The sequence below is a fragment of the Lynx rufus genome, unplaced genomic scaffold (assembly GCF_022079265.1).
Source record: "Lynx rufus isolate CCGP_SWC_20201006 ecotype Redwood Valley unplaced genomic scaffold, mLynRuf1.p SCAF_16, whole genome shotgun sequence".
Taxonomy (NCBI): Eukaryota; Metazoa; Chordata; class Mammalia; order Carnivora; family Felidae; genus Lynx; species Lynx rufus.
The window spans coordinates 21,265,726-21,291,401 of NW_025814830.1; the positions used below are offsets into that span (position 1 = coordinate 21,265,726).

Sequence of the window (25,676 nt, forward strand, 5' to 3'; positions counted from 1 at the left end):
GCCAATGGGCTTTTAAGGGCTGCTTAAGAACCAGAATGAAGGATACATTCTCCAGCTTAAAGATACATTTTACAGTTCAAAGTATGTTTTTCCTTCTAAAAATGTGACACAAAGAATAATTTATACCAACTGCTTTTTATTATTGAGTCTCAGAAACCTTTCACAAGATGGTTAAAAAAAAAAAGAGGGGGGAAAGAAAAACAAAACAAAACAAAAAAAAACTTTACAACCACAGCTAATGTTATTTTCTCCATTGTTCCCAGTCAGCTCCAAACCCATTGTGTGCAAAGCCCATTTTTCCATGCATCTAAATGATAGATACAGGCTATGAAATTCTTTATTCTATTTGTAGCAGCTTACGCAGGTGCAGCCAAACACAAAGCTTCAGGACAAATTGTACACAAACTTTACAATGTGGGATTTGGATTTAAAATATGAACATAAAATCTACACAAAACTGATAAAAATCAAGCACAGATACCAGGACTGAAACTTATAACCCATGTGTGAAAGGGAGTCTTGTTTCCTTTCAAGTGCTTTATTCTGCTACAGAACAGTCAAAATGAAGATGTAAAGCTTTGTGGTTAGTTTAAATTATACACTCTGTAGATACTATACCAATTTTAAAAGTTACACATAGATCAACAGATGTCCATCAGTTCATCTGGATTGACCAGACACTCCAGCTGGATAGCTGAAAGCAAACCAAGCAAATGTGGAAAGAAAATCCACCTGTGCAATTTGTTTGCAGAGTTTACTGATGGGCACATTGCACTCCTGGTCCATGATGGCTGCTGCTTTCTTCATCAGAGCTATCATTATAGGCTTCACGCCTCTGACCACCTCCTGAGCCCCGAGTGCTATCAAATTCTTGAAGCTCTACCTCCTCTGTATCTCCAATGATGTTTGGAACTTCTGGTCTAGATGGCAGAAGGTCTTCTAGTTCCTTCATTAAAACAAAACACAGATTAGCTGGGAAATATCTTCAACTTTCCTTTGGATACAATCCAAGATATATGCTTGAGAGTTAAGATAGGTCAACCTATGTGCACTTTAAGCCAGAGATCACAAACTGATGACACACAGGCCAAATCTGCAGAAATCTTTTGTACAACCCAACTACTACTTAGAAAATAAAAAGCCAGAATCAGTTCCCAACATTAAAACACTGAAAGATTTCACATGAGACGTGCCTTCCCGCATAGAACAGCTAAAAGATGCTAAGCTGGCATACTATGATATGTTGGATGCCTTTTCAGGTGAGGGATCTGGTCTCCAGAGAGCCCCAATCCTCCCAACACCAACTCATACCCAGTCTGCTTTTCTTCTTTACTATTCCCTGCTTGGCCCTGTCAACATTTACACCAGCAAGCCTCGCATTTAATAACCACCAGAACGGTCCAACAATCACTCAAATGTTAAAAAAGTAAAATTTTATAAATTATGTGTTCTAATCTTAGCACTAAAAACAAATGAACGGTGACAAAGAAAAGCAACTATTATTAAACTTTAAGTTATCTGCTGCTTACAGAACACTTACAGAAAGCTTGTCTGGGTTGATCCAGTTGTTTTCAGGAAACTGCACATCAAATTTTATGTATAGATCACCTTTTTCAAAGGGATTACGATACTGTGGCATTCCTTCACCTCGAACTACACGGACACATCCTATTGAGTAAAAAGGAAACTATTTAGAATTTATTCAAGAAGGTACTCAATAATTCTTTTGAGAGTCACTAGCTATAAAAAATTAAAAATCACAAAAGAACACATGGAATCCTGGGTCAAACAAAAATCAAGATCTACCTGGTTCAATTACTTTTCCAGGGGGGTATTTCACCACAATCTGACGTCCATCAAGGTGTTTAAATGTGAACTGAAATCCACACAAAGCTTCAACAAGTCCTATCTTGTATGTCATGTGCAAATCATTCCCGTCTCTCTGGAACACCTACAAATAAACCACACAAAACATTTTAAAAAAGTACGGAGCCATGACCTGTTGTGCTGTGCTCCTTGAAATAATTTCAAAACCTTAATTCTACCATTCATAGTAAAAGCCAAACTGTCATCATCCCTAATTCCCTAAATTTACATAAGGAAACCTAGCTATTTTCACTTAATATGCTAGAAAATTCTGTCAGAAAAGCACTGGAATCGAGAAAACAATGGCTCATAAGGCAGGCTGAGGCTCCAAAAAACAGAACCAGGTATATTCTGCAATTGTGGCCCATTTCCTGACTCTGCCTCTGAGCAAAAAAAATGGTGCAGACAGTCCAGTAAGATTCTGTAGAACAGGTTCACCTTAGGACTATTCCCCAGACATGATCCTAACAGGTAAAGGGAAGAGTCCAAATTCAACATAAAGTTCAACCAGTAATGTTCAGCCAGTAAACGGGCTCACACACATGTACAAAGAAGTTTTATCTCATCTAAAATTCAAAATTTGCTTAGGTGAATGTAAATCAAACAGCAAATGCTAAGGGTGACTAATTACACTATAAGCCTATTGACTAGGTAATGCAATGATTATTCAAGAAACATCAAATGTTTCTGAGCTTTTAACGTATAGGAAAAATATATCCAACTTCACACATAACTGACTTACAATTTTTGCTTATTAGAATTTACAAATATCAGGGCACCTGGGTGGCTCAGTCAGTTAAGTGTCTGACTTTTGATTTCAGCTCAGGTCCTTCTCATGGTTGAGATCAAGCCCTACTTCAGGTTCTGTGAGGAGTGTGGAGCCTGCTTAAAATTCTCTACCTCTCTCTGCTCCTCCCCTGCTCGCATACACTCTCTTTCAAAAAAAAAAAAAATTTACAAATATCTATACTTAGCCTTTGAGATTTAGGATGAAACAAAATTTACAATGAAAGGTCACTAAGATTTTTTTCAATACAAAATAGTCTCTTCCAAAAAAACAATGCTGGCTAATTCAGGAAAAAGTGGAAATCTAAAAGATATCCTCTTTTCCTAAATTATCCTCCTAAATTTACCCATGAAGAAAAGTTAATCTCAAACCATTATCTTGGATCAGTGGTCCTGAACCAGCAGCCTCAGCAGCACCAGGAAACTTGTTAGGAATGCACATTCTTGGGCCACACCCCATACCTACTGCATCAGAAACTATGGAGGTAGGGCCTAGTAATCCGTAGTTTTAACACCAGGTGATTCAGGGGCGCCTGGGTGGCTCAGTCGGTTAAGCGTCCGACTTCGGCCCAGGTCCGTTGAGTTCGAGCCCCTCTTTGGGCTCTGTGCTGACAGTGCAGAGCCTGGAGCCTGTTTCAGATTCTGTGTCTCCCTCTCTCTCTCTGACCCTCCCGCATTCATGCTCTGTCTCTGTCTCAAAAATAAATAAACGTTAAAAAAAAAAAAATTAAAAAAAGAAACACCAGGTGATTCTAATGTATGTAAAAGTTGAGAACCACTGAATGTATATTACCTATGTGCATTTCTTTAAGTATTTCTCACAATGGGTGAAAAAATTAAGTTCAATAAGGATTCTTCAATGCAGAATGTTTTAATGCTTTAATATCTATAAAATGTTAGTGTTTCTAAACATCTTATAATATTATTGTTCCAAGAACCATCTATAACCAAATATCCTTTGGTTAAAACTACATTAGAAATAGGGAACAAGGGGCACCTGGGTGGCTCAGTCAGTTAAGCATCTGACTCTAGATTTTGGCTCAGGCCATGATATCATGGTTTGTGAGTGCGAGCGCTAACAATGAGGTGCTTGGGATTCTCCCTCCCCCCCCACCTTTCTCTCAAAATAAACTTAAAAAAAAAAAAAAAAAAAAGAATAAGAAGGGACACCATGCTCCTGGATAGAAGAGCTCAACTTAAAGTGATTCCAATTAAAAATGATATCAAGGCGACGGAGGGATGACGGCAGGGACTAGTGGACAGGTGAATAGATTAGAAAACCTGGTGCTAAAATTCAAACAGAATAAACAAGCAAGGACACTCAGGGAATTTTTTTAAAAACCATGTTAATTAGAGGCCCCTGGGTGGCTCAGTCGGTTGAGTGTCCTTTTGTTTAGTGTCGGTTGTGTTTGACTTCAGCTCAGGTCATGATATCAGAGTTCATGAGTTCGAGCCCCACATCAGGTTCTGTGCTGATAACTTTGGAGCCTGGAACCTGCTTCAGATTCTATCTTCCTCTCTCTGTCCCTCACCCGCTTACGCATACTCTCTCTCAAAAATAAATAAAAAACAACTAATTAAAAACCAAGAACCAGATAGTAAAAGACTTAAAAGCAGTAAGAATTTCTGGAAAACAAAGGTACAGAGAACAGAGAAGGGACTAACATCACCAGATATGGTGATTTTTTGCTATGCAAATGCACAATGGTAGCCATAACACCAGAACAGATACACACACCTGTACTGAAAGATGAATACACATGATTTACTGCACTCTCAAAATCAAATGTTTTTTGATCAGAAGATTTATACTGTTTCAGCTAACAGCACCCACCCTAATCTCACGGCCTCATAATTCCTTCAGCACAAGTGTTGGGAGTGGGGGGGAGAAAATAAAAGAAAAAAAAAAGCCCCTAACAAAAGAACTACAAGCTTTTTCATGAACTAGTTGAGACTACCCAACTTTTCTTAGAGGGTTAATATTTTTGGGGCATCTGAGTGGCTCATTCGGTTGTGTCCAACTTCAGCTCAGGTCATAATCTCACAGTTCATGGGTTTGAGCCCCACGTCAGGCTCTGTGCTGACAGCTCAGAGCCTGGAGCCTGCTTTGGATTCTGTGTCTCCCTCCCTCTCTGCCCCTTCCCTGCCTGCACTCTGTGTCTCAAAAATGAATAAACATTAAAAAAAAAAAAAAAGGTATTTTCAGTGGTATAAATGAAACAAGATGCCTAAATCCCAAATCCCACCCTGGGCTCAAATTTACTTTATTGGTCATAATAAAACCAAATCTTTGACCTCTTTCTAGCTGAACTTCCACTCTAACCTCTACCATCTTTTATTTTCTACTTTACAGTTACATCTGCTGTCTGTTGGAAATTCCATGCAATCCACACCTTCCAACAATTTTAAGAGGTGACCTTCTTCCAAATACCTCCCCATAGCCCTAAGAAAGAAAAGTAGCTTATTCATGATCTCATTTGATTCTACAATATCCTTCTAAGGGAGGCCTATCTTTGTATTTAGTAAAGCCAAGCCAAGCCCAGGGATCCCAAAGCTAGTAAATGGGGAGTCAGAACTTAAGTCCTTGTCTCCAAATCCAGTAATCTTCATTTTAAAAATTTCCATTTAATTATGTAGCAACATTAGAAACATCAGTTAGGCATTAGACTCCTGATTTTGGCTCAGGTCATGATCTCACAGTTCCTGAGATGGAGCTCCACGCTGTTAGTACAGGGCCTGCTTGGAGGATTCTCATTCCCTCTCTCTTTCTGCCCCTCCCCCGCCTGTGCTCTCTCTCAAAATAAACTTTTTTTTTTTAATTATGTAGCAACATTAAAGAATGAATATAGGGGTTAAAAAAAAAAAAGATTTCACCATTAGTCTGACATACCAAAAACTCTCCGCCAAATAAGCATTACTTAACTTCCCCATTACTCTCCCGCTACTACAGTGCCACACATCATTTGGTAACTGTTCCAAGGATATAGCAACTAAAATACCCACGTGTTGTCTGAACCATCTCAAAATACAGTTTATACCCAAGCATACTATAAAGCTTATAAACATCTCAATTACTTGGCTATCTTTCTGCCTTCATCCTTTGTATGGTGGTGTGCATGAAAGGCATGACTGAACAAATGACGAAGTAGCTAAAATACCAATTAACAGAGAATCTAGAGTTACAAATATTTCAACCTATAAGACCTTAAGACAGAATTCTAGGAATTACTGTTTTTTTAGCAATCAAGAAGCCCTTGCTATTTGCAGGATTAGCAATATCCACAAAGGGCCTAGATGTAGATAGTAATTTATAGTTTTGCCAAGGCAAGAAATTTGCCCTGAGAAAAACAAAGGAGAGCAAGCCACAACCTAGCATGGGGATTGATCTAATCAAATTCCCAGAATCTGCGTCTCAATATGGCTTTATTCTCTATTAGATTCGATTCTTTAAGTTTTATTTATTTACTTTGAGAGAGAGAGTGAGGATAGGGAGAGGGAGGGAGAGAATCCCAAGCAGTCTCTGTGTCAACACAGGCCTCCATCTCATGACCATGAGATTATAATCTGACCCCAAATTAAGAGCCAGACACTCAACCAACTGAGCCACCCAGGCACCCCGTGATTTTCAAAATTTATTTGTAGAAATCACCATCAAATGGGAGAAATTTTTAGTGTAAACTAATAAAGTGGTGACTTGTGATATAAAGACCTTCAGAGAAACTCAAGTCAATGAGATCAAGTAATGCCAGAACCCCGTCAAAGGCTTTTACAGTCAAGAATCTGGGTGATTACTAAACAAGTTTCCTGAATAGCTCCAGATACAGCTTTCAAGAATAAAGGCTTTTTACAACTGCACCAAGAACCATAAAGTACATAGGAATAAACCTAACCAAAGAGGTAAAAGATCTGCACACTGAAAACTATAGAAAGCTTAGGAAAGAAAATGAAGACACAAAGAAATGGAAAAACATTCCACACTCATGGACTGGAAGAACAAATTATTGTTAAAATGTCAATACCACCCAAAGCAGTCTACACAGTCAATGCAATCCCAATTGAAATAGCACCAGCATTCTTCTCAGAGCTAGAGCAAACAATCCTAAAATTTGTATGGAACCACAAAAAACCCGAAATAGCCAAAGTAATGTTGAAAAAGAAAACCAAAGCAGAAGGCATCACAATCCTGGACTTTAGCCTCTACTACAAAGCTGTAATCATCAAGACAGGATGGTACTGGCACAAAAACAGGCACATAAACCAATGGAATAGAATAGAGAACCCAGAAATGTACCCACAAATGTATGACCAACTAATTTTTGACAAAGCAGGAAAGAATATCCAATGGAAAAAAGACAGTCTCTTTAGCAAATGGTGCTGGGAGAACTGGACGGCAACATGCAGAAGAATGAACCTGAACCACTTTTTTACACCATACACAAAAATAAATTCAAAATGGATGGAAGACCTAAACATGAGACAGGAAACCATCAAAATCCTAGAAGAGAAAACAGGCAGCAACCTCTTTGACCTCAGCCGCAGCAACTTCTTAATTGACAGGTTTCCAGAGGCAAGGGAAACGAAAGCAAAAATGAACTATTGAGACCTCATCAAGATAAAGATAAAAAGCACAGCAAAGGAAACAATCAACAAAACTAAAAGGCAACCAATGGAACGGGACAAGATATTTGCAAATGACATATAAGATAAAGGGTTAGTATCAAAAATCTATAAAGAATTTACAAAACTCAACACCTGAAAACCAAATAATCCCATCAAAAAATGAAAGACATGAATAGACACTTTTCCAAAGACCAAAGAAGATATACAGATGGCTAACAGACACATGAAAAGATGCTCAACATCACTCATTATCAGGGAAATACAAATCAAAACCACACTGAGATACCACCTCACACCAGTCAGAGTGGCTAAAATTAACAACTGAGGAAACAGATGTTGGCGAGGATGTGGAGAAAAGGGGACCCTCTTGCACTTTTGGTGGGAATACAAACTGGTGCAGTCACTCTGGAAAACAGTGTGGAGGTGCCTCAAAAAGTTAAAAAATAGAATTGCCCTATAACCCAGCAATAGCACTACTAGAAATTTATCCAAAAGGTACAGGAGTGCGGATTCACAGGGGCACATGTGAAGAGCATGTGCTATTATAGCAGAGCTATCAACAGTAGCCAAAGTATGGAAAGAGACCAAATGTCCATCAACTGATGAATGGATAAAGAAGATGTGGGGTGTGTGTATGTATCTACATACATACATACATATACACACACACACACACACACACACACACACACACACACACACACGCAATGGAATACTACTCAGTGATGGAAAAGAATGAAATCTTGCCATTTGCAACATGGATGGAACTGGAGGGTATTATTTTTATTTTTATAATCATGTTTAATTTTTTTTAATGTTTATTTATTTTGGAGAGAGACAGAGAGTGAGTGGGGGAGGGACAGAGACAGAGAGGAAGACACGGGATCTGAAGCAGGCTCCAGGCTCTGAGCTGTCAGTACAGAGCCTGACGTGGGGCTTGAACTCACAAACGGCGAGATGATGACCTGAGTTGAAGTCGGACACTTAACCCACTGAACCACCCAGGCACCCCTGGAGGGTATTATACAGAGAACTGAGGGTTGATGGGGCTGGGGAGTTGGGGAAAATGGAAGATGGGCACTAAGGAGGGCACTTGTTGGGATGAGCACTGGGTGTTTCATGTAAGTGATGAATCATGAGAATCTACTCCCAAAGCCAAGACTACACTGTATACACTATATGTTAGCTAATGTGACAATAAGTTATTAAAAAAAAAAAAAAAAAAAGAATAAAGGTTCACAGGGGCACCTGGGTGGCTCAGTCAGTTAAGTGTCTGACTTTGGCCCAGGTCATGATCTCAACGGTTTGTGGGTTCAAGCCCCACGTCAGGCTCTGTGCTGACAGCTCAGAGCCTGGAACCTGCTTCGGATTCTGTGTCTCCCTCTCTCTCTGTCCCTCCCCTGCTAGCATGCCCTCTCTCAAAAATTAATAAACATTAACAAAGAAAAATAACAATAGGCTCGTAAAAAAAATAAAGGCTCATACTATACTATATGGCACATCAGAAAATAGAGGTGCAATGGTATAATCAAAAGAATATACACTAGACCACATCGTTGGACCAGTTAATTATGCCTTGAACCTAAAATACAACATAAGAACAGACTAAATTTTTTTTAAACTGTAGTACTTTTTCTATCAAGAAAAGGTCACTTGGTTAACCCAACATGTAAAACAATTCAACAGAAAAGCACTGAGGACTGAAGCCCTATCTATCCACCATTCAACACCAATCAAAGGAGTTTCACAATGAAAAATAAGCTGCCTTAGATCATCTGGTCCAATGCCCTTATTTTCATAAATAAGGAAACTGGGGTACAGAAACAACAGGATTACTTACGATTACAGTGTAATCAATGGCTGAGCTGCAACCAAAACTGACTCCTTTTCAGTGCTTCTGACTGCACCTGGCTTGTTGGTCTACTAGTCAGTTCTTATGAACTCAGCCCAAGCACTTAACAACTTCATTTAAGTTCAAAGTTGTTCCAGAGAACCCAAAAAGATCTAACCCATACCTTGAGCAAAAGACTCATTTCTGCATAAAACAAAAATCAAACAAACAAAAAGGAAATTACCTCATGTTCCTTCTCTTGGAGCAAAAGAACAATGTCTCCTGGTTCCACTCCTGGGGCCTGATCTGCTTCCCCAGTGAATGTAATTCTCTGTCCATGTTTCATGCCTTTGTCTACGTGGACTTCAAGAATCTTCACTTCTTTAATCACCTTCTTGCCTTCACATTTTTTACAGCGGTCCTTTTCATTAATTACCTCTCCTAGAAAGAGAGGTCATTCAAACTTCCAGCAAGAGAACCATACCGCACTCTTAAGATATGTCTTGATAATGCTTTTATTCATTAAATAAACGTTCCGAATCTAACTGCTATCTAAAGTTTTGTTCAAACCATCTTTCTTAGTAACAGAAACTTGCATCTTACTACCCAGTCTCCTCTATTTCACAGTATAATGTATTTTAAAATACACTTTCTTGGCTGACTCATCTCCTAAATTTAAAACAAAGTCCAAGGATCAACAAGGAAACAAAATGCGTGGTCAAATGCTAAAGCTTCTACAAGTGCTTCTTCATTTTTTGTTTTCAGTCTTAGTTTCAGATAGGTTTAACTCTGTCAGAGACAACCCAAATAAAAATTTAAATACCCTTTATGGATCATTATTACATTGTATAATCGGTACTGGATTTTATTTATTTCATAGACTAACCCTTGCTCAGGTGTCCTATTATGGATCTTCCTTTTATTTAGGTGCACTATCATTGACAATTTCCAAAACCAAAGAAGAGATGGCTGAATTTTATCTGACACTGAGTATCTCCATACCATGTTTAGAACAACACAGCTTTTCTATGCCTTCTTCTGAAACATTTAATTAGTGGTATAATGAAGTAAACATGAAGTTGTACATAACTTATTATGAAAAAATATCATTGATTTTTGATGGCTGATTATTGGCACACATTAATGCTTAGATGACACATATAATTAATGACCTCAGGGACTGTTTCTAGAACACTGCTTTCAAAAAGTATGTTCTGTAGAACACCAGTTCCTCACAATGGTAGTGGTACACAGGAAAAGATTTCAGTAAACTTGGTTCTTGATGGCAGAAACTGTTAGAAATTTTAATAAGGGAAAGTGCACTGAGACTTTACAGGAAGGGAATATAATATGTAGTTTCTCCATTATCTCATCACTTCCTGGAGCAATTTGGAAAAACATGCTCTAGAACTGTTTTCAGTGTGGTAGCCACCAACCATTTGTGGCTATTTAAAGTTTAAATTAATTAAAATTAAAAATTCAGTTACTCAGTTACACTAGCTAAATTTCAAGTACTCAATAGCCACAGGTGGCTAATGGTTACCATACTAGACATTGCATATACAATATTTTTCCATTATTGTAGAAAAATTTTATTAGATAGCACTGCTCTACAACAGGGTCTGGCAAACTAAAACCCACAGGCCAAATTGGGTATGCCCTTGTTTTTCTAAGAAATGTTTAGGTGGAAGTCAGTCATGCCCATTTAGTTATATATTGTCTGTGGCTATAAAAGCATTACAAGGATAGGGGTGAGTAGTAGTTTCAAAAACCATTCTGAGCCTAAGTATTTCAAAGACATTCAAAGCCTAAGGTATTTACTTCTGTGAGAAGGACTTCAATCCCTGTAACTACCCTTAAAAGCTAGCAGCTTACAGTACAATCTGTTGCTATCTCCCTCTTTCTCAAATATAACCTTTAAAAATATAAAGGGACAAAAAACTTTGCCCATCCTTTTGGAACTAAAAAAGACTAACATTTCACTGAATGTAACGTAAACTTACTATTTGTGTTCATTGGGCCTATACATAATAATTATTTTCATTTTTTCTTTTGGAACTGTATGAATACACATGTTAAAAAGAAAAAATATAAGCCTCTCCAATTCCTGCATTCCCAATCCATTTCAACATAAAAGCAGAGAAGTACTGGCATGCATACCTTCTCCATTACAGTCAGAACACACAGACTGCATCTGTTGTACCATTCCCGGAGCCAGCTGTCTTATCATAATGCGTACACCTCGACCCCGACAAGCACTACACTTCTGAACAGCTCCAGACTTTCCACCTTGGCTAAAGCAAGCAAAAGTGTAAATTAGATTTTTGCCCATAGACCATTCCAATAGGTCATGGGAAACAAGAATTGTGCTTTTCAACTTCATCTTCTCAACACCCAATGACCAGTATTTAAATGGACTTTCAGAAGTATCAGAAAATGTGGAGTTGGGTAATTTAAATCATGAACAATTTTTACCTGGTAGAGACTAAATGTACCACTGAAAGATCAGATGAAATGCATTTTATAAACTAGAACACACACTTACCCACTGCATGCACTACAGAGTACATTCTTGCTAAGTTGTAGTTTGGTTGTCTTGCCATTATACAGATCTTCTAAAGATACTCTGGGGAGAAAAGAATTAGATTCAATCAAATTTTGCCAAGTTCTCCTAAATACAAGATATACGTGACAGCTGACACAGCAAATTCCACTATAGCCTTTTAAAACAAAGAATTAAAAAACATCTTACACTAAGTCAACTAAGGTTTTATTTTGTGGCTCAAATTAACAGGATTTTATGGTTATGGACAGTATATATGGTGTCAAAACCAGAACCTACAGGATCGGGCCAACAATTTACTATGCTGCATTTTCTGATAAAGTTGATAACTGCACAAACTCAAGGATCAACCTTCTTCTGGCCTCAAGCAGGAGGCCCTCCATCTAATCCAACCCTGTGAATGTGGTACAATTATTATCCTCATCTTACAAGACAAAACTGACCCTAGAGAGGTTAACTTGCCTTACTTGATCACACAGGCAGTTTGGCTCCAGAATTCATGCTCTACTAAAGACTCTGTTCCCCTCAAGGACAAATTTTAGAAAAGCTACAAAGTTACATTACAACTTATGGGAGTTATATGCAACTTAGATTGTATATGTCTCAAAAACAAAACAAACAAAAAAAAGTGACCTTGTCAACAGTGTGACAGAGAGGAGGAAAAGAACAGGTTTTCAAGAGAGAAGTTTTAGAGGTCTTAAGAAACCAATGACTTATAAGCAAAATTATATATTTGAATTAACTTTTACCAAACTTTCAAAGGGGACTATGATCAAAGTAGGGAGGTTTAGGGGTGCTTGAGTGGCTCAGTCGGCTAAGCTTCCAACTTTTCATTTTGGCTCAGGTCATGATCTCACGGTTTGTGAAATCAAGCCCCAGCATCAGGCTCCACACTGAACACGAAGCCTGCTTGGGATATTCATTCATTCATTCTCTCTCTCTCTCTCCCCCTCCCTCCCTCCCTCTCTCTGACCCTCCCCTGCTCATATGCATGGTCTCTCTCTCAAAATAAATAGACATTTATAAAAAAAGGCAGAGCTTATAAGCCTATTAAAAATACACAACTGATAAAACCCAACTACCTTTATACAGCAGATGAATTATAGGACCATTCATTTCCAAACCAACCTCAAAAAAAAATCTATATATATCAAGTCTCAAAAACACTATTCAGGGGCGCCTGGCAGGCTCAGTCAGTTAAGTGTTCACCTTCGGCTCAGGTCATGATCTCAAGGTTCATGAGTTCAAAGCCCTGCATGGGGTGGGGGTGGGTCTTTCCTAATTTAATTTTTAAATTAAAAAAAAATTTTTTTTAACACTATTCATTTAGGATCTGAAAGCAATGCTTTTAATGTGCTTTTTTTTACCCATCTCATTGTGTTTTTAAATTTCTTTCAGCAGTAAAGATTTACTTTAAAATAGAGCGACAATAGTTAAAAGTAATTTGCAAAGCACCCATATTTATTTTGTGGTATTCAAACTTTCCCAAAATCATTATTTCAAGCTAATATTTGTACACATTCTAGGCAGTATAAGAATAAGATACTTAGGGACAAAACATTATCAACACTTGCAAATAATGACATAGCTACCGCTTAATCTTAGACAAAAGCAATTGGCTGCATCTTTCCTTTAGTACTCATAACAATCTTTAACCAAATCATTTACAGAAAAAAAAAATAGGTATGTCTTTTCCTCCTTGTATATTAAACTGCAATCAGTATGCAAAACCACTATCTAAGAGGCCAGAAAAATATGCACTTCAACATGGCCAATGGACAAAAAATGTGGTAATAGTCTGGCCAAGCTGGCACTATCCACCAATGGTGCTAAACTGGCACAATCCTTTACAACGCAATTTAGTTGTATTTATCAGCCTCAAAACACTGATGCCTGCCTGGGAATCTCTGCCAAGAAGAGACAAAGCTGTATATAAAGATACTCAAAGCAGTTACTCATTACAGAAAAATATTAGCAACAGCTTATAGAAAAGGTGAATGATTAAATAAATCATGGAATGGAATATTATAAAGCCACCCAAAATGAAATGTAACAACAGGTAAATTCTAAATAATATTAAAACAGGCATTTACTATATAATTTGAAAAAAATTTTAAGGAGAATATTAAGAATTTATTAAGGTACAGCAAGCACTCTCTTGATCCTATTTACTTCTTAGATCACTTCTGTATCAAAGGAAAAAGAACACACACCATACAAGTATTACTCTTCGAATAATATCCTAATGATAATTTCTGAGGATAAATTCTTTTAAAATACAAACAAATTTGAGAATGAGATTCAAACAATGTAACAGTTTACACTTCCTCTAATCTACTCAAATATATAAATTAGGTAATATGAAATATTTTAAATAAACGATGAAAGTCAAGTCTCTGGCATTTGCTAGTAAAACCATTATTGGTTTGTGAAGAGGATAAAAGACCTCACAAACTTTGCAAAGTAAAATAGCTATTTTCATACTGTAGAGGGCCATCGGTGGTTAGCAGTCTAAGATCAAGGTCAGACACCATTCATATGTTGGCAGGTTAATGTCAGGCTTGAAGCCAGCAAGCTCCATGGAAACCAATTTAGGAGAGTTCACACTGAGGATCAAGTAATAAGTGACTGTAACAGTGTAAACAAACTAGTCAGAGAGTCACTCACTTTGTAAGTTTTTAAACAAAAAGTAACTTGTAAAGTTTAAATACTTAAAAAGCAAATAATCTTCATAATTGAAATTTTAAATGATTTAGTAAAAGCAGCTTCAGACGCATATAACAAAACCACCTACCTACTCACTAAAAACACCATCCTTTCAGATCTGTAGCAAAGTACAAACACCTAGGTTACGAAATTCAATTTAGTCACCCAAAGAAGATAGCAAGGACATGGAAGATTTTTTTTTTCTGACAAAGGATGAACATTTTTAATACATTTCTCTTTACTGAGCATTACTATATGAAAAAGTAGTACTTAATATTTTTTTAAGAAAGAAAAAAGATATTTACTTAAGTGGATGCATCATGTCTTCTCCTCTTCTTCTGCCATTTCGACTTCTACTCTGATTGCCCATAAAGCCGAACAATCCCCCACCAAAAATGTGAGAGAAAATATCATCCATGCCACCACCTCCGCCGCTACCTTCCCGAAGACCTTGTTCTCCATATCTGTCATATAATTCACGTTTCTCAGGATTTGACAGTACTTCATATGCAAAACTTATTTCTTTGAACTATAAAGAAAAGTAACAAGGAAAACAATTGGGTTCTCAGGAAGAAGAGCGGGGGGAAAGGTTAAGGGAATCTGGAATCTAAAAGAAAAGCTACAAATTACATTTGGTTTGATTCTGGTCCTACCTCCCTCTGCCCGGAATGCGGGCATTCCCATTACAAAACCAAAATATTCTTAACGTAAAGATTTGGCTCTACAGGCACAGATGGGACTTTTCTTACAACGTTCCTGTTTTTAAGGAGGGCAATTTAAAACTGAAACCTCATGGGGAAAAGTGTCAACTTACTTTGTCACCAGCATTTGGATTCTTATCAGGATGATATTCCTTGGCTAACTTTCTGTATGCCTTCAATAAAAAAGAGAATTTTTTAAAAAGGTTACATACAAAATCTGCTTTAAAGATTTGTGAGTACTAAATATCCATTTTTCTGAGAAGCAATTATTCTAAAATCAGAACCTTCCAAAAATCATATTTTATTCACTAAGACTGTTTGGCATCTAGATTCATAATTACTAATTTATCCATCCCAATACTGTTTACTCACTAACTTGATCCAAAAAAGCAGACAGCAGCTATACTTGAACAATGCCAGAGAAAAACCAAAATACTGGAAAATTCTGCATCTTCACTATTGTCAAATGACTTTGATGGCCAGTAACCAGACCAAGATGACTCCAATGAACTCTTAAGAAATGACTGTCAAGGGGCGCCTGGGTGGCTCAGTCGGTTGAGCGGCCGACTTCGGCTCAGGTCATGATCTCGCAGTCCATGGGTTCGAGCCCCGCGTCGGGCTCTGTGCTGACAGCTCAGAGCCTGGAGCCTGTTTCAGATTCTGTGTCTCCCTCTCTCTGACCCTCCCCTGTTCACGCTCTGTCTCTCCCTGTCTCAAAAATAAATAAACGTTAAAAAAAAAATTAAAAAAAAAAAGAAAGAAAGAAATGACTGTCAAGCTTAGCAAACTGCAAAACATTACTACTAAAAATTAAACTAAGAATCTCTGCTCAGGATAGCTCCTGCCTTTCCTCTGGTTGAAATACCAGGAAAAAGCCAGGAGAAGCTTTTAATATTTCATGTGGTGGATTTATTAGGGTCTTAATTAACTGGAGTGACCTCAGTCTTCGCGAAGTTGCATACATTTTAGGTGGCTGGGATATACAGCACTTAAGTCTTTATTCACAGACACATGAAATTATATAATACAGACTAGCATTTCCGGTAAGGTAACAGGAAGTCCATTTTACTCTCAACTGTATTGGTCCCAGTGCCTAAGGAGCATTCTCATTTTTTCTCAGCTTACAAATCTGGATACTCTAAAATCGGGGAAGACGGTACAGGGTTTAATCAAATGCCGCAAGTGCCTTGAAATCCTTAGATCAAAGATTCGCAGCACTACAAACAACAAGGTCTTATATTTATTTTTAGTGTGCACTCAGGTGTTTGGCCGAGACCCACGGCTTATTCCCGAAGCGGATACAGAACATCTAGGTTACCTGCCCACAGAACAATACATCCGAACACAGACCCAAGGGTTTGTGAGCGGAGGAGGAAAAGAGCGAGGTGCTCCTGCGGCCGCGGCACCCAGGAAACATCCCCCACTGCCCGGAGGCACCGACGGGGGCGGCCTCAACCCTCCCGCCAGACCCTAGACCCAGCCCCGACTCGGCTCCGACGCCGACTACCACGACGTGGACAACTTCTCTCCCGGGGCGAGATGCGCTGCGCGCCTCTGTCCAACCTGTTTTTCCAGGGTGGTGACCTCCGCGCGGGGAGGGCCGAGCAGGCTGCAGCCTCCCGGGAGCGCCCAACCTCCGGCGCCCGCCGGGGGAGACAGGAAGGAAGCGTTCTTCTGGTGTTTGCGCAGGGGTGGGTTTTATTTGCTGCATTTGCGGGCGGGCGGGGCCGACAGCCCAAGGTCAGCCGAGGCCGGTCTCGCCGCCACCGCCCCCCAGCCTGGGCCCGCCGCGTCCGGCGCCGGCTCGTGGGCAGCCCCGTAGCGCGGCCTGGCCGCCCCAGCCACGCAGGCCCGCGCCCCTCACACCCTGCCTGGCCCGTCCCGCTCCCCACTACCTTCTTCAGCTCGTTCTCGCTGGCACCGGGTGGGACGCCCAGAATGTCGTACAGCTTAGTGTCGGCCACGTTCGCCATGGCGGCCGGCTGGGAAGCGCTCAGAGGAGAAGGCGACGGAGCGCGGCCAGGCCCACAGCGGCGTCGGCGGCAGCGCAGGCCGAGGAAGACAGCGAGGGGGAAGAGGGGCGGAGCTGAACTTTGACCCGGCGTACGGCGCGCCGTGACGTCGCTACGCGGAGTCCGCCCCGAGCGCTTGGCAGCGACTGTTGAGGGTCGTGGTGGTGACCGAGCTTGTGGTGGTGGTGACCGAGCTTGCGGTGGGCTTGCTTTTGCTCAGGGTGCAAGCCCTGGGAAACTGAGACAACAGTGATCTGCGCTTTCCAAGGATTCAGCTCCCTGCGAAAGGCGTTTATGGAGGGTACTGAGGGGATGAAGAGGCTGTCCCTTTGGTCAGCTTCGAATCCGGCGGGCGAGAAAACCGGGCCGGGCCCCCGTGGGAGGCCCCGTTGAGGTCGTCCTCTGAATCCGAGATACCGCAGGTGGACTCTCTGCGTCTAGTTCCCTCGGGGCTACGAGAAAAACAGCTCCTGGGGGGTGGGTGTGCGTGTCTTTCTGTCTGCGTGTTTGTTTTGTATTAAGCAATTTTTAAACACCAAAGGTAGTATGTTACACCGAGGAGTACAACAGTTAGCTACATTTTACCGATTTTGTTTCATCTTCTCCAGCCTCATACTCCTTAATCTTAAGGGTTTTAAGGGAAACCATTTTATTCATAAACATAAATATATATGTCTCTAACATGAGTTTTTAAGGCATAATCACGTCATCACATTTAGCCCATGTTCACATTTTCACAATTGCCTTAATCACAAATTTTCTTTTCACAATTTGTTTGTGGCTTCGGGATCCAAATTAAGGCCGACCCGTTGGGTCTGGGTCATGTGTTTAAGTCTCTAACTTAATAGCTTTAAAATTAGCAAACACCAGAATTCTAGATGGTATAAGGCAGCCTGACAGGACACAAAATCACCTGGTGATTGATGCCCGTTGAGATTTATATTCGCTTTTCAAAATGTTTGCAGTGCACCTACCACGTGCTGTGATGGTACAGACATGGACTGGGGGAGGGGTGTTACAAGAGAATAAGCCCTAGTGCCTGCCTTCAACTCACTAACGATTTATGGACAGGAAAATAAAATGTTCTGATCCTTTGCAACCTGAACTGGTGGTAAAGACTCCAACATAATTATCTCACTCAGGCTAAGCTCTCTTCCTCGGCATTCCTCCAGACCTAGTTGTGGAGGGCCTGGAGTACCATGCCCAGGAGTTTAAAATTTATCCTGAAAACCCTGGGGAGTAATTGATGGGAAGTCATGGTACTGTTTCCACCTAACTCTTCCCTTTTCTTCAAATCCTACCCCAAATGCTGTTCTTCCAGTGAAGTCTTCTTTGATTCCCCAATCTGGTGAATACCACTGTCTCATCTGAGTTTCCACTACCTTAAGTTTGTGCCTCTCCTAGATGGGTCTGATGTGCAATTTAAATAGTATTTTGGTGTGAGTCTGAACTCCATTAATAGGCTGTAGGTTACTCAGGGGAAATTCATTCTTCTGTACCCCACAGGGTCTGGTTTTGAATGCAGTAAAGGCCTCAGTAATTTCAGTTTCCCCACTTCCTTTTCACATTTTGAGACATTCGTAAAAAGCAGTGTAAAGTTGTAGTGAAGTTAGATTATGTGGGTTGGTGGCCTGATTCTGCCATTTATTACAATGTGACCTTGAGCAAGTTACTTAATTTTTCTGAGGCCATTGCCTCACGTGTCAAGTTAGATTTAGTAGTATTTATGTCATTGGCTTATTTTCAGGATTAAAAGAGTTAGTAGCATACTTAGAACAGGAGCTAAAACCAACTATATTAGCAGTTGGTTTTTACCCATTTGCCTGTAGGCTGTTTCCATATCTGTCTATTCGTTTTGTCTTTATTCGTTTAAATACCTGGCTTCCTGAGCGGGATTCCCCAGCTTCCTCCTTGCCTATGTGGAATGCCCCTCAGTCCTTTTTCATGATCTCACCTCTCCAGATCCCCCAGCTTACCAATTACCATACTTTCTTCTTCATTCAACAGTTCCTGCTCCACCTGAGAATATGAACTGAAAACTTGGTCATTATTGCAACCTTCATGTAGGTTACCTTATTTTCATCCTTTTTTTTTTTTTTTTTTTTGCCCATAGAGTCAAAAAGAGCTGGACTTTTCTGTTTCAGTTTTACTCAAACTTTTTTTTTTTTTTACAAGAAGGAAAAAAATCCTCATTTAGTTCAATTTTAGTTTCTGATAGTCTATTGAAGAGTAGCTGGGTAAATTCCCTCCTTAGCTCAAAGTTATTTTTTTTTTTTTACCTGTCTCTAAGCCAGCACCATAGTTCATATTTTAATTTTGTTTTCATTTACTTCTATTTTCTCCATTGCTGAGTGTTCATTGTAGTCAGTATGGTTATTTGCTAATTTTATAGGTCAACAAGTTATTTCAGAACAGTTCTGTGTGTTTCAGCTGACACATGCTCTCCTCCCTGTCATCACATACTGAGTCAAACCTGTGTCATTGTGAGCACTATAATATTTCAGCCACTGGCTTTGTGTTTTTAAGGTAGCTCTTTTATTTTAGCTCCATATTTAACTAATGCCATGAAGGGAACAAGACCTTTATCTCATTTCATGTGTCAGGCACCATAAAATGCTGAGTCACAGTCATCTGAGGGCTGCTCTCAGTAGGCAAATGATTTAAAGTTGGAGGCTCTAGTGATTTCAGATTTATGCCAGGCTTATATTCAATTCCTTTTTAAAATTTTTAATAATTTGGTGTAATTGTGCGGGGTTGGGGTGGGGAGGAGGTGGTGGGTAAGGACTAGGGACAAAGTGTATGAACTGTAAGAGTTTTAAGGCCATTCATACTGTTCACAACTAACACAATACAGACTATGTAATCCATTACTTTGCAGATAGCCCTGTATATATGATTTAGGCAGTTCAGACAGTTTTGCTTTCAGCTTTTTATCTAATTAGTTTTGAATGTACAGGGCAGGTGATGCCAGTTAAAATATTTTTCAGGGGATACAAAAGAAAGTGCTAATGGCTCTTGTCATGAAGATATTAAGACTACAGAATTGATGATTGTTGGTACTCTGGGGAGAAAAAATTGTGGGGTTCGGATCACTAAATTCTTCGCAGTTCCTCAACTAGATTGTTCAGTGATGGAGCAACATGGTTGTATATGGTGTATACATACAAATATTTATATACATACAAATATTTATATACATATACACACAAATATATATATACACATATGTGTATATGATTGTATATGGTGTATAGCCCCACTGCTAACCTGTCAAACCATGTCATGTCAAACTTTTCCATATCAGGGGCACCTGGGTGGCTCAGTCGGTTGGGCGTCCGACTTCAGCCAGGTCACGATCTCGCGGTCCGTGAGTTCGAGCCCCGCGTCGGGCTCTGGGCTGATGGCTCAGAGCCTGGAGCCTGTTTCCGATTCTGTGTCTCCCTCTCTCTCTGCCCCTCCCCCGTTCATGCTCTGTCTCTCTCTGTCCCAAAAATAAATAAAAATGTTGAAAAAAAAAAAAACAACTTTTCCATATCAATTAGCACACTGTAAAGGTTCAATTTGCTTATAAATTGCAATGCTATAGTAAGCATAAGAATGGATGTTTAGCTATCTTAACTGTTTGGGAAAAAATAGTGGAGAAAATATCTCTACATATTCATTCATCATCAGATATATATTAGGGCCCATAATGTATCAGACATTATCAGGGTTAGGGATATAGTCATAAATAAAATCCCTGCCCTCACAGAACTTCTATCTAGGGGGGAAGACAGTAAACAAATATATGGTATATCACATGGTAATATGTACTCTGGAGAAAAGGAAAAGGGATAGAGTATTGGGATTGGATACTATTTTTATTTAGGGTATATGGGGAAGACTTAATTGATAAGGTTACATTTGCATTTCAGTCTAAAAGAAGTGAGGATATTTGAGCGACCTCCCAGGCAGTGGGCCTGCCAAGGCCCTAAGGCAAAACAGGCCTGTCTTACTTACAGGAAGGAGGCAAATATGGCTGGGTACAGCATGTTAGGGAGATAGTGGAAGGAGAGGTGGTAAAATCACAAGTTGTGAGAGACCCAATTAGGTCCATTTTATTTTATTTTATTTTTAATTTTTTTTTTAACTTTTATTTATTTTTGAGACAGAGAGAGACAGAGCATGAACTGGGGAGGAGCAGAGAGAGAGGGAGACACAGAATCTGAAACAGGCTCCAGGCTCTGAGCTGTCAGCACAGAGCCTGACGCGGGGCTTGAACTCACGGACCGTGAGATCATGACCTGAGCCGAAGTCGGATGCCCAACCGACCAAGCCACCCAGGCGCCCCTAATTAGGTCCATTTTAAAGACTTGGCTTTTATTCTGTGATGAGAAACCATTAAAAGGTTGTGAGCAGAGGAAAGACCTAAGTTACCATTTTAAATGTATCACTCTGATAGCTGTGCTGAGAAGCTATTGCAATAAAACCCAGGCTGAGACATGAAGTGGGCAGGATAGAAGGGGTGGGGTTGGTGAGGATTGGTTGGATTCTAGATGTATTTTGAACTTGGAGCTGACAGAATTAAATGTTTGTTGGAAATGGGAGTGTGGTAAAAATAAAAGTTCATGTTAAATTAGAGATGTTTATTAGATATTCATGGAGCAGTGTTAAACAAATAGTTGGGTTTATAAGAATGGAATTTGAATGGGGAGTGTTTCAGGTTAAAGATGTAAATTTGGAACCCCTTCAACGTATTGGTGGTGTATAGAGAGATAAGGCTGGGTAAATTTATCTAGGATGGTGCATTGAATAACTGCATGTTAGAACCCCCTAGAGAAGCTTTTTAAAAATGGCAGTGCCTAAGTCTCTCCTCCCAGGTGTCCTGACTGAATTGATCAGAAACAGGGTAGGGCATTGTATTTTTTTTTAAAGTCTAAGGTGATTCTGTTTTTGAACACTTAGATTGTTTACCCTTTTTTAAAAACGTTGTAAACAATACTTATATGAGCTTATAGTCTAATTTTTGTGTATACTTTTTGTTGCTCCTGTAGGATACATTTCTAGAATATTGATAGTATTTCTGTCAGTTTCAAACATGAAGAACATATAATTTTGTTCTGGAGTACAGTTCTTAAAATACTCCAAAGCTATGAATTTGCTTAATAAAATTTCCATGCCTTAAGCATTACAATAATTGTTATTAAACAATTGATAATATAGATTAGGAAAAACATCCAAAATCTATAGTGACATTTAAGTGTCAAATCTTTCTCCTACACATAGTGCTAAGAGGTCTCGTGATTGTTTAATCAGAAAAAAAAATCATAGTTTACAAAAAACAAAAAAATGAATAGCGTACATAAAGCTTATTCAATTCTGATTTAGTCATTAAAGTAGTCACAATCTTGGATTCAGTTTTTTTTATTAGGCACCTTCTTTCTTGGTGAATTTCATCAAAGTAAAATCACAGTATCAAAGATACACAAAATAAAGTGTTGTTAAATAAGGATTAAGGAAACCAATTAGGAAGCTTAATTGCAGGGACCCAGGAGAGAGAAAGGTAGACAATCTGGAGTAGGATGACAAAAGTGAAAATGGAGAGGAATGAATGGACTTGGTATATATCTCAGAAGTAAGGCTTGGAGGTAGGATGGATGATCCTCAAAGCTGTTTCCATGTATTTCTCCCTCCTGCATTCCTAAAAACAAAGCTTTTACTATCTAGTCACCAGACTATATCACCTACTACTCCATAATGCATCGTCAATTTATTAACCCTTAGAGTCATTCCCCCATATTTCTCAAAAATTTTAGCTCTTGGCTCACTCTCTCCAACTCTACTACTGTCTTAATTCTTGGCCTGAAATATATGTGTAAATGATCCTTCCAACACCCTGACTTCTCAATTATTACAACTCAAATCCAATGATCTTGTCCTACACTGCCTTGGAACTACTTACTCTCATAGTTTTAGGACTCGATCATTGCCAAACTATCCTTAGTCCCATTTACTGACTAGCTTTCCATTCCCTCTAAGACTCTTGATTCTAACAATCTGTCAACCACACCAGGATTGGATTTAGCAAAGTGGAGACCATTAGTGAGAATAGTAGGACTTTGAGACTTTGCAGGGGAGAAATGATAATTTTTGACAGTGAGATTTTAACAAGAATGTGGTAAATTGACATTGTTAAATAGATTATGGGTCATGGCCCTATATGACTCACTGATTGTTTTAATGTGGATATTGAAAAGAAGAGAAGATGTCTAGAGTTTTGACTTGAGGCTAAGCTGCTGATAGAGTCATTTACATAGATAAAAAAGACTAAGGGGATAAAAAAGAGCCTAAGAGATTAAAAAAAACAAAAACAAAAACACCGATTTGCTGGTTATATGAATTATATTCTATCTAGTTAAATTTGAAATTCTAATATTTAACTAGAGCCATAGGCTAAGGAATCAGACTGAATCACTTGGAACTCAGGGAATAAGTCAGGGCTGGGATACACTTGTAGCAGTTATCCTGTGGTAGCATTCAAAGTCTAGGGATTAGAGGGCAGGAAGCCCAGGGATAAGGAGGAAAAACAGGCACAGTTTGAGTGGCCTACAGGTTTTTCTTTGAACAAGAAGGCAAAGGTAAATTCAGAAAAGGGGATGGAACTATAGGAAATTTGATGGATGGTGAATTCTAGAGGAAGAATTTTAGCCTTATGATAATTTGGGACCCAATCCACAGGAATTTAAATTTCTAGTACCAGCCAGTATTGCTTTGAAACCTTTTCAGATCTGGTGTGATATGCTTCATAAACCCAAGATGATTTATTACAGAACTTTAATTATATTAAAGGGTATCAGATATTTTTTCAATTCTAGCCTAATCAAGAGTCCTAATGCTTTCTTTCTAAATATCTGGGTCAGAAGGATTAACCAGTTTCTCAAATGAAAAAGGAAAAAAAAGTACTTGATTTAATCTACAATAGAAAAATTTCATTAAATGACTTTTGGGATCAACTGTTTTCTAGGATTATCTATCTCAACTTGAATGGTTCCTACACATATAAGTCCATAAATGTAGACATCTTGCTAACAAGATTACCTCACCCCATTGCCTATATTTCTTAACTTATCCTTCCATTTTTCTTTTAAGTTTATATTTATTTTGAGAGAGAAAGCACACAAGCACCTTGAGCAGAGGAGGGACAGAGAGGAAAGGAAAGGGGGGAGGGAGGGGCAGAGAGAGAGGGAAAAAGAATCATAAGCAGGCTCCTCTCAGCATGGAGCCTGATGCTGGGCTCCATCCCATGACTGTGAGATCACATCACAACCTGAGCCAGTATCAAGAGTCAGAAGCTCAACTGACGGAGCCATCCAGACACCCCCTTCTATTGTTTCTTTATACAAGTCAAACAAATATTTATATCTATCTCCACTTTTTGTTAATATGAAAATTAGAATACTATATGTACTTCTTAGCATTGGCTTTGATCACCTAATGAATCCTGAAAATTCTATATCAGTATATAGACTTATTTCATTTTTTTCTAATGTTTTTATAGGAACATACTTTGTGAGACTGTACCATGATTAATTCTTTATTGATAGGCACTTGTTATCTGGTAATTAAGGTATGTATCTGTGCCAAAGATGAAAGTGCCTTAGAAGTTATTATTTCCCAACTTTTAAAAAATAAGATCCATTTCTTAAGGGACATCTATAAGGCTGAATCAAGTTTTGAATTTATTTTTAGTAGTTTAATTTGTAAAGGAAGTTGCTTTAATCAAAAGAAATTTTCAAATTTTCTTTGGAACAGAAGGCATTACTTTTAAATATCATGGAATTAAAGAGCTCCCGGAGGGCTATATAAAGCCAACAGCAATCAGCATCAACATTTGCCATTTGAGCTTGAAGTTATTAGCTTTCTCCTATGATTCAGGGAAGGATACCTTGAAACTGAAAGAACAGTAGCTTTGAATTACAGTTTCTAGGTCAACGTAATGGAGACTACTTTAGCTGTGGTTTAGCTGTGGACTTGGCTAGCAGATCTTTCCTGCTAAGAAACAAGCTACTCAGGTCAAACTGGAAAAATACATAGAAGGAATCCAGAGGAATTTTGGTCTCAGTGATGGAAGACCTCTTTTCCTCCAAAAGAAACCATGTCAAAATACTGTGTCTTCTTGGAAAGAAGATCCCATTCTGAAATTTTATTTAGGGAAACCAAAGATAGGTCATTTAGATGCTTTTTATCTGGCAGATTAGTGGACTGGCAGACTGAGAAGGGTCATAAATGAATGGCCCACCTTATCTAGAAAGCCATCATTTCAATGGTGGCCTAAGGTGAAGTGCCACCTAGCTCCTACAAGAATTTCTTGAGTTCTTTTGTCTCTTTTCCTGGCAGGATTAATGAAGTCCTAAATGTTAGTTGTGACCACTCCCCTAAAAGTTGCTCTGGGAATTGCTGCAAGTTGTCATCAAATAACAACAATAACAGTTATTGAATGCTCATTCTTGCTAGGTGCTATAGAATGGGCATGACCTTTTTCCTCAAAGACCATGCACCATGAAATTTCAACACTGCCTGTTCTCCAGCAATTAGATTCCTGAACTGGATGG

General features: G+C 39.0%; 1 protein-coding gene across 1 annotated transcript; it reads right to left on the minus strand.

Moving 5' to 3' along the window:
• Positions 1 to 292: 292 nt before the first annotated feature.
• Positions 293 to 17,125, minus strand: DNAJA2 (DnaJ heat shock protein family (Hsp40) member A2). Its single transcript, XM_047078346.1, has 9 exons — positions 16,969 to 17,125; positions 15,187 to 15,246; positions 14,678 to 14,901; positions 11,649 to 11,729; positions 11,264 to 11,397; positions 9,348 to 9,544; positions 1,807 to 1,951; positions 1,541 to 1,668; positions 293 to 946 (listed from the first exon to the last, which is right to left on the minus strand). The coding sequence occupies exons 1-9, from the start codon at positions 17,044 to 17,046 to the stop codon at positions 755 to 757; spliced, it is 1,239 nt and encodes a 412-aa protein (XP_046934302.1). The 5' UTR covers positions 17,047 to 17,125; the 3' UTR covers positions 293 to 754.
• Positions 17,126 to 25,676: the final 8,551 nt, after the last annotated feature.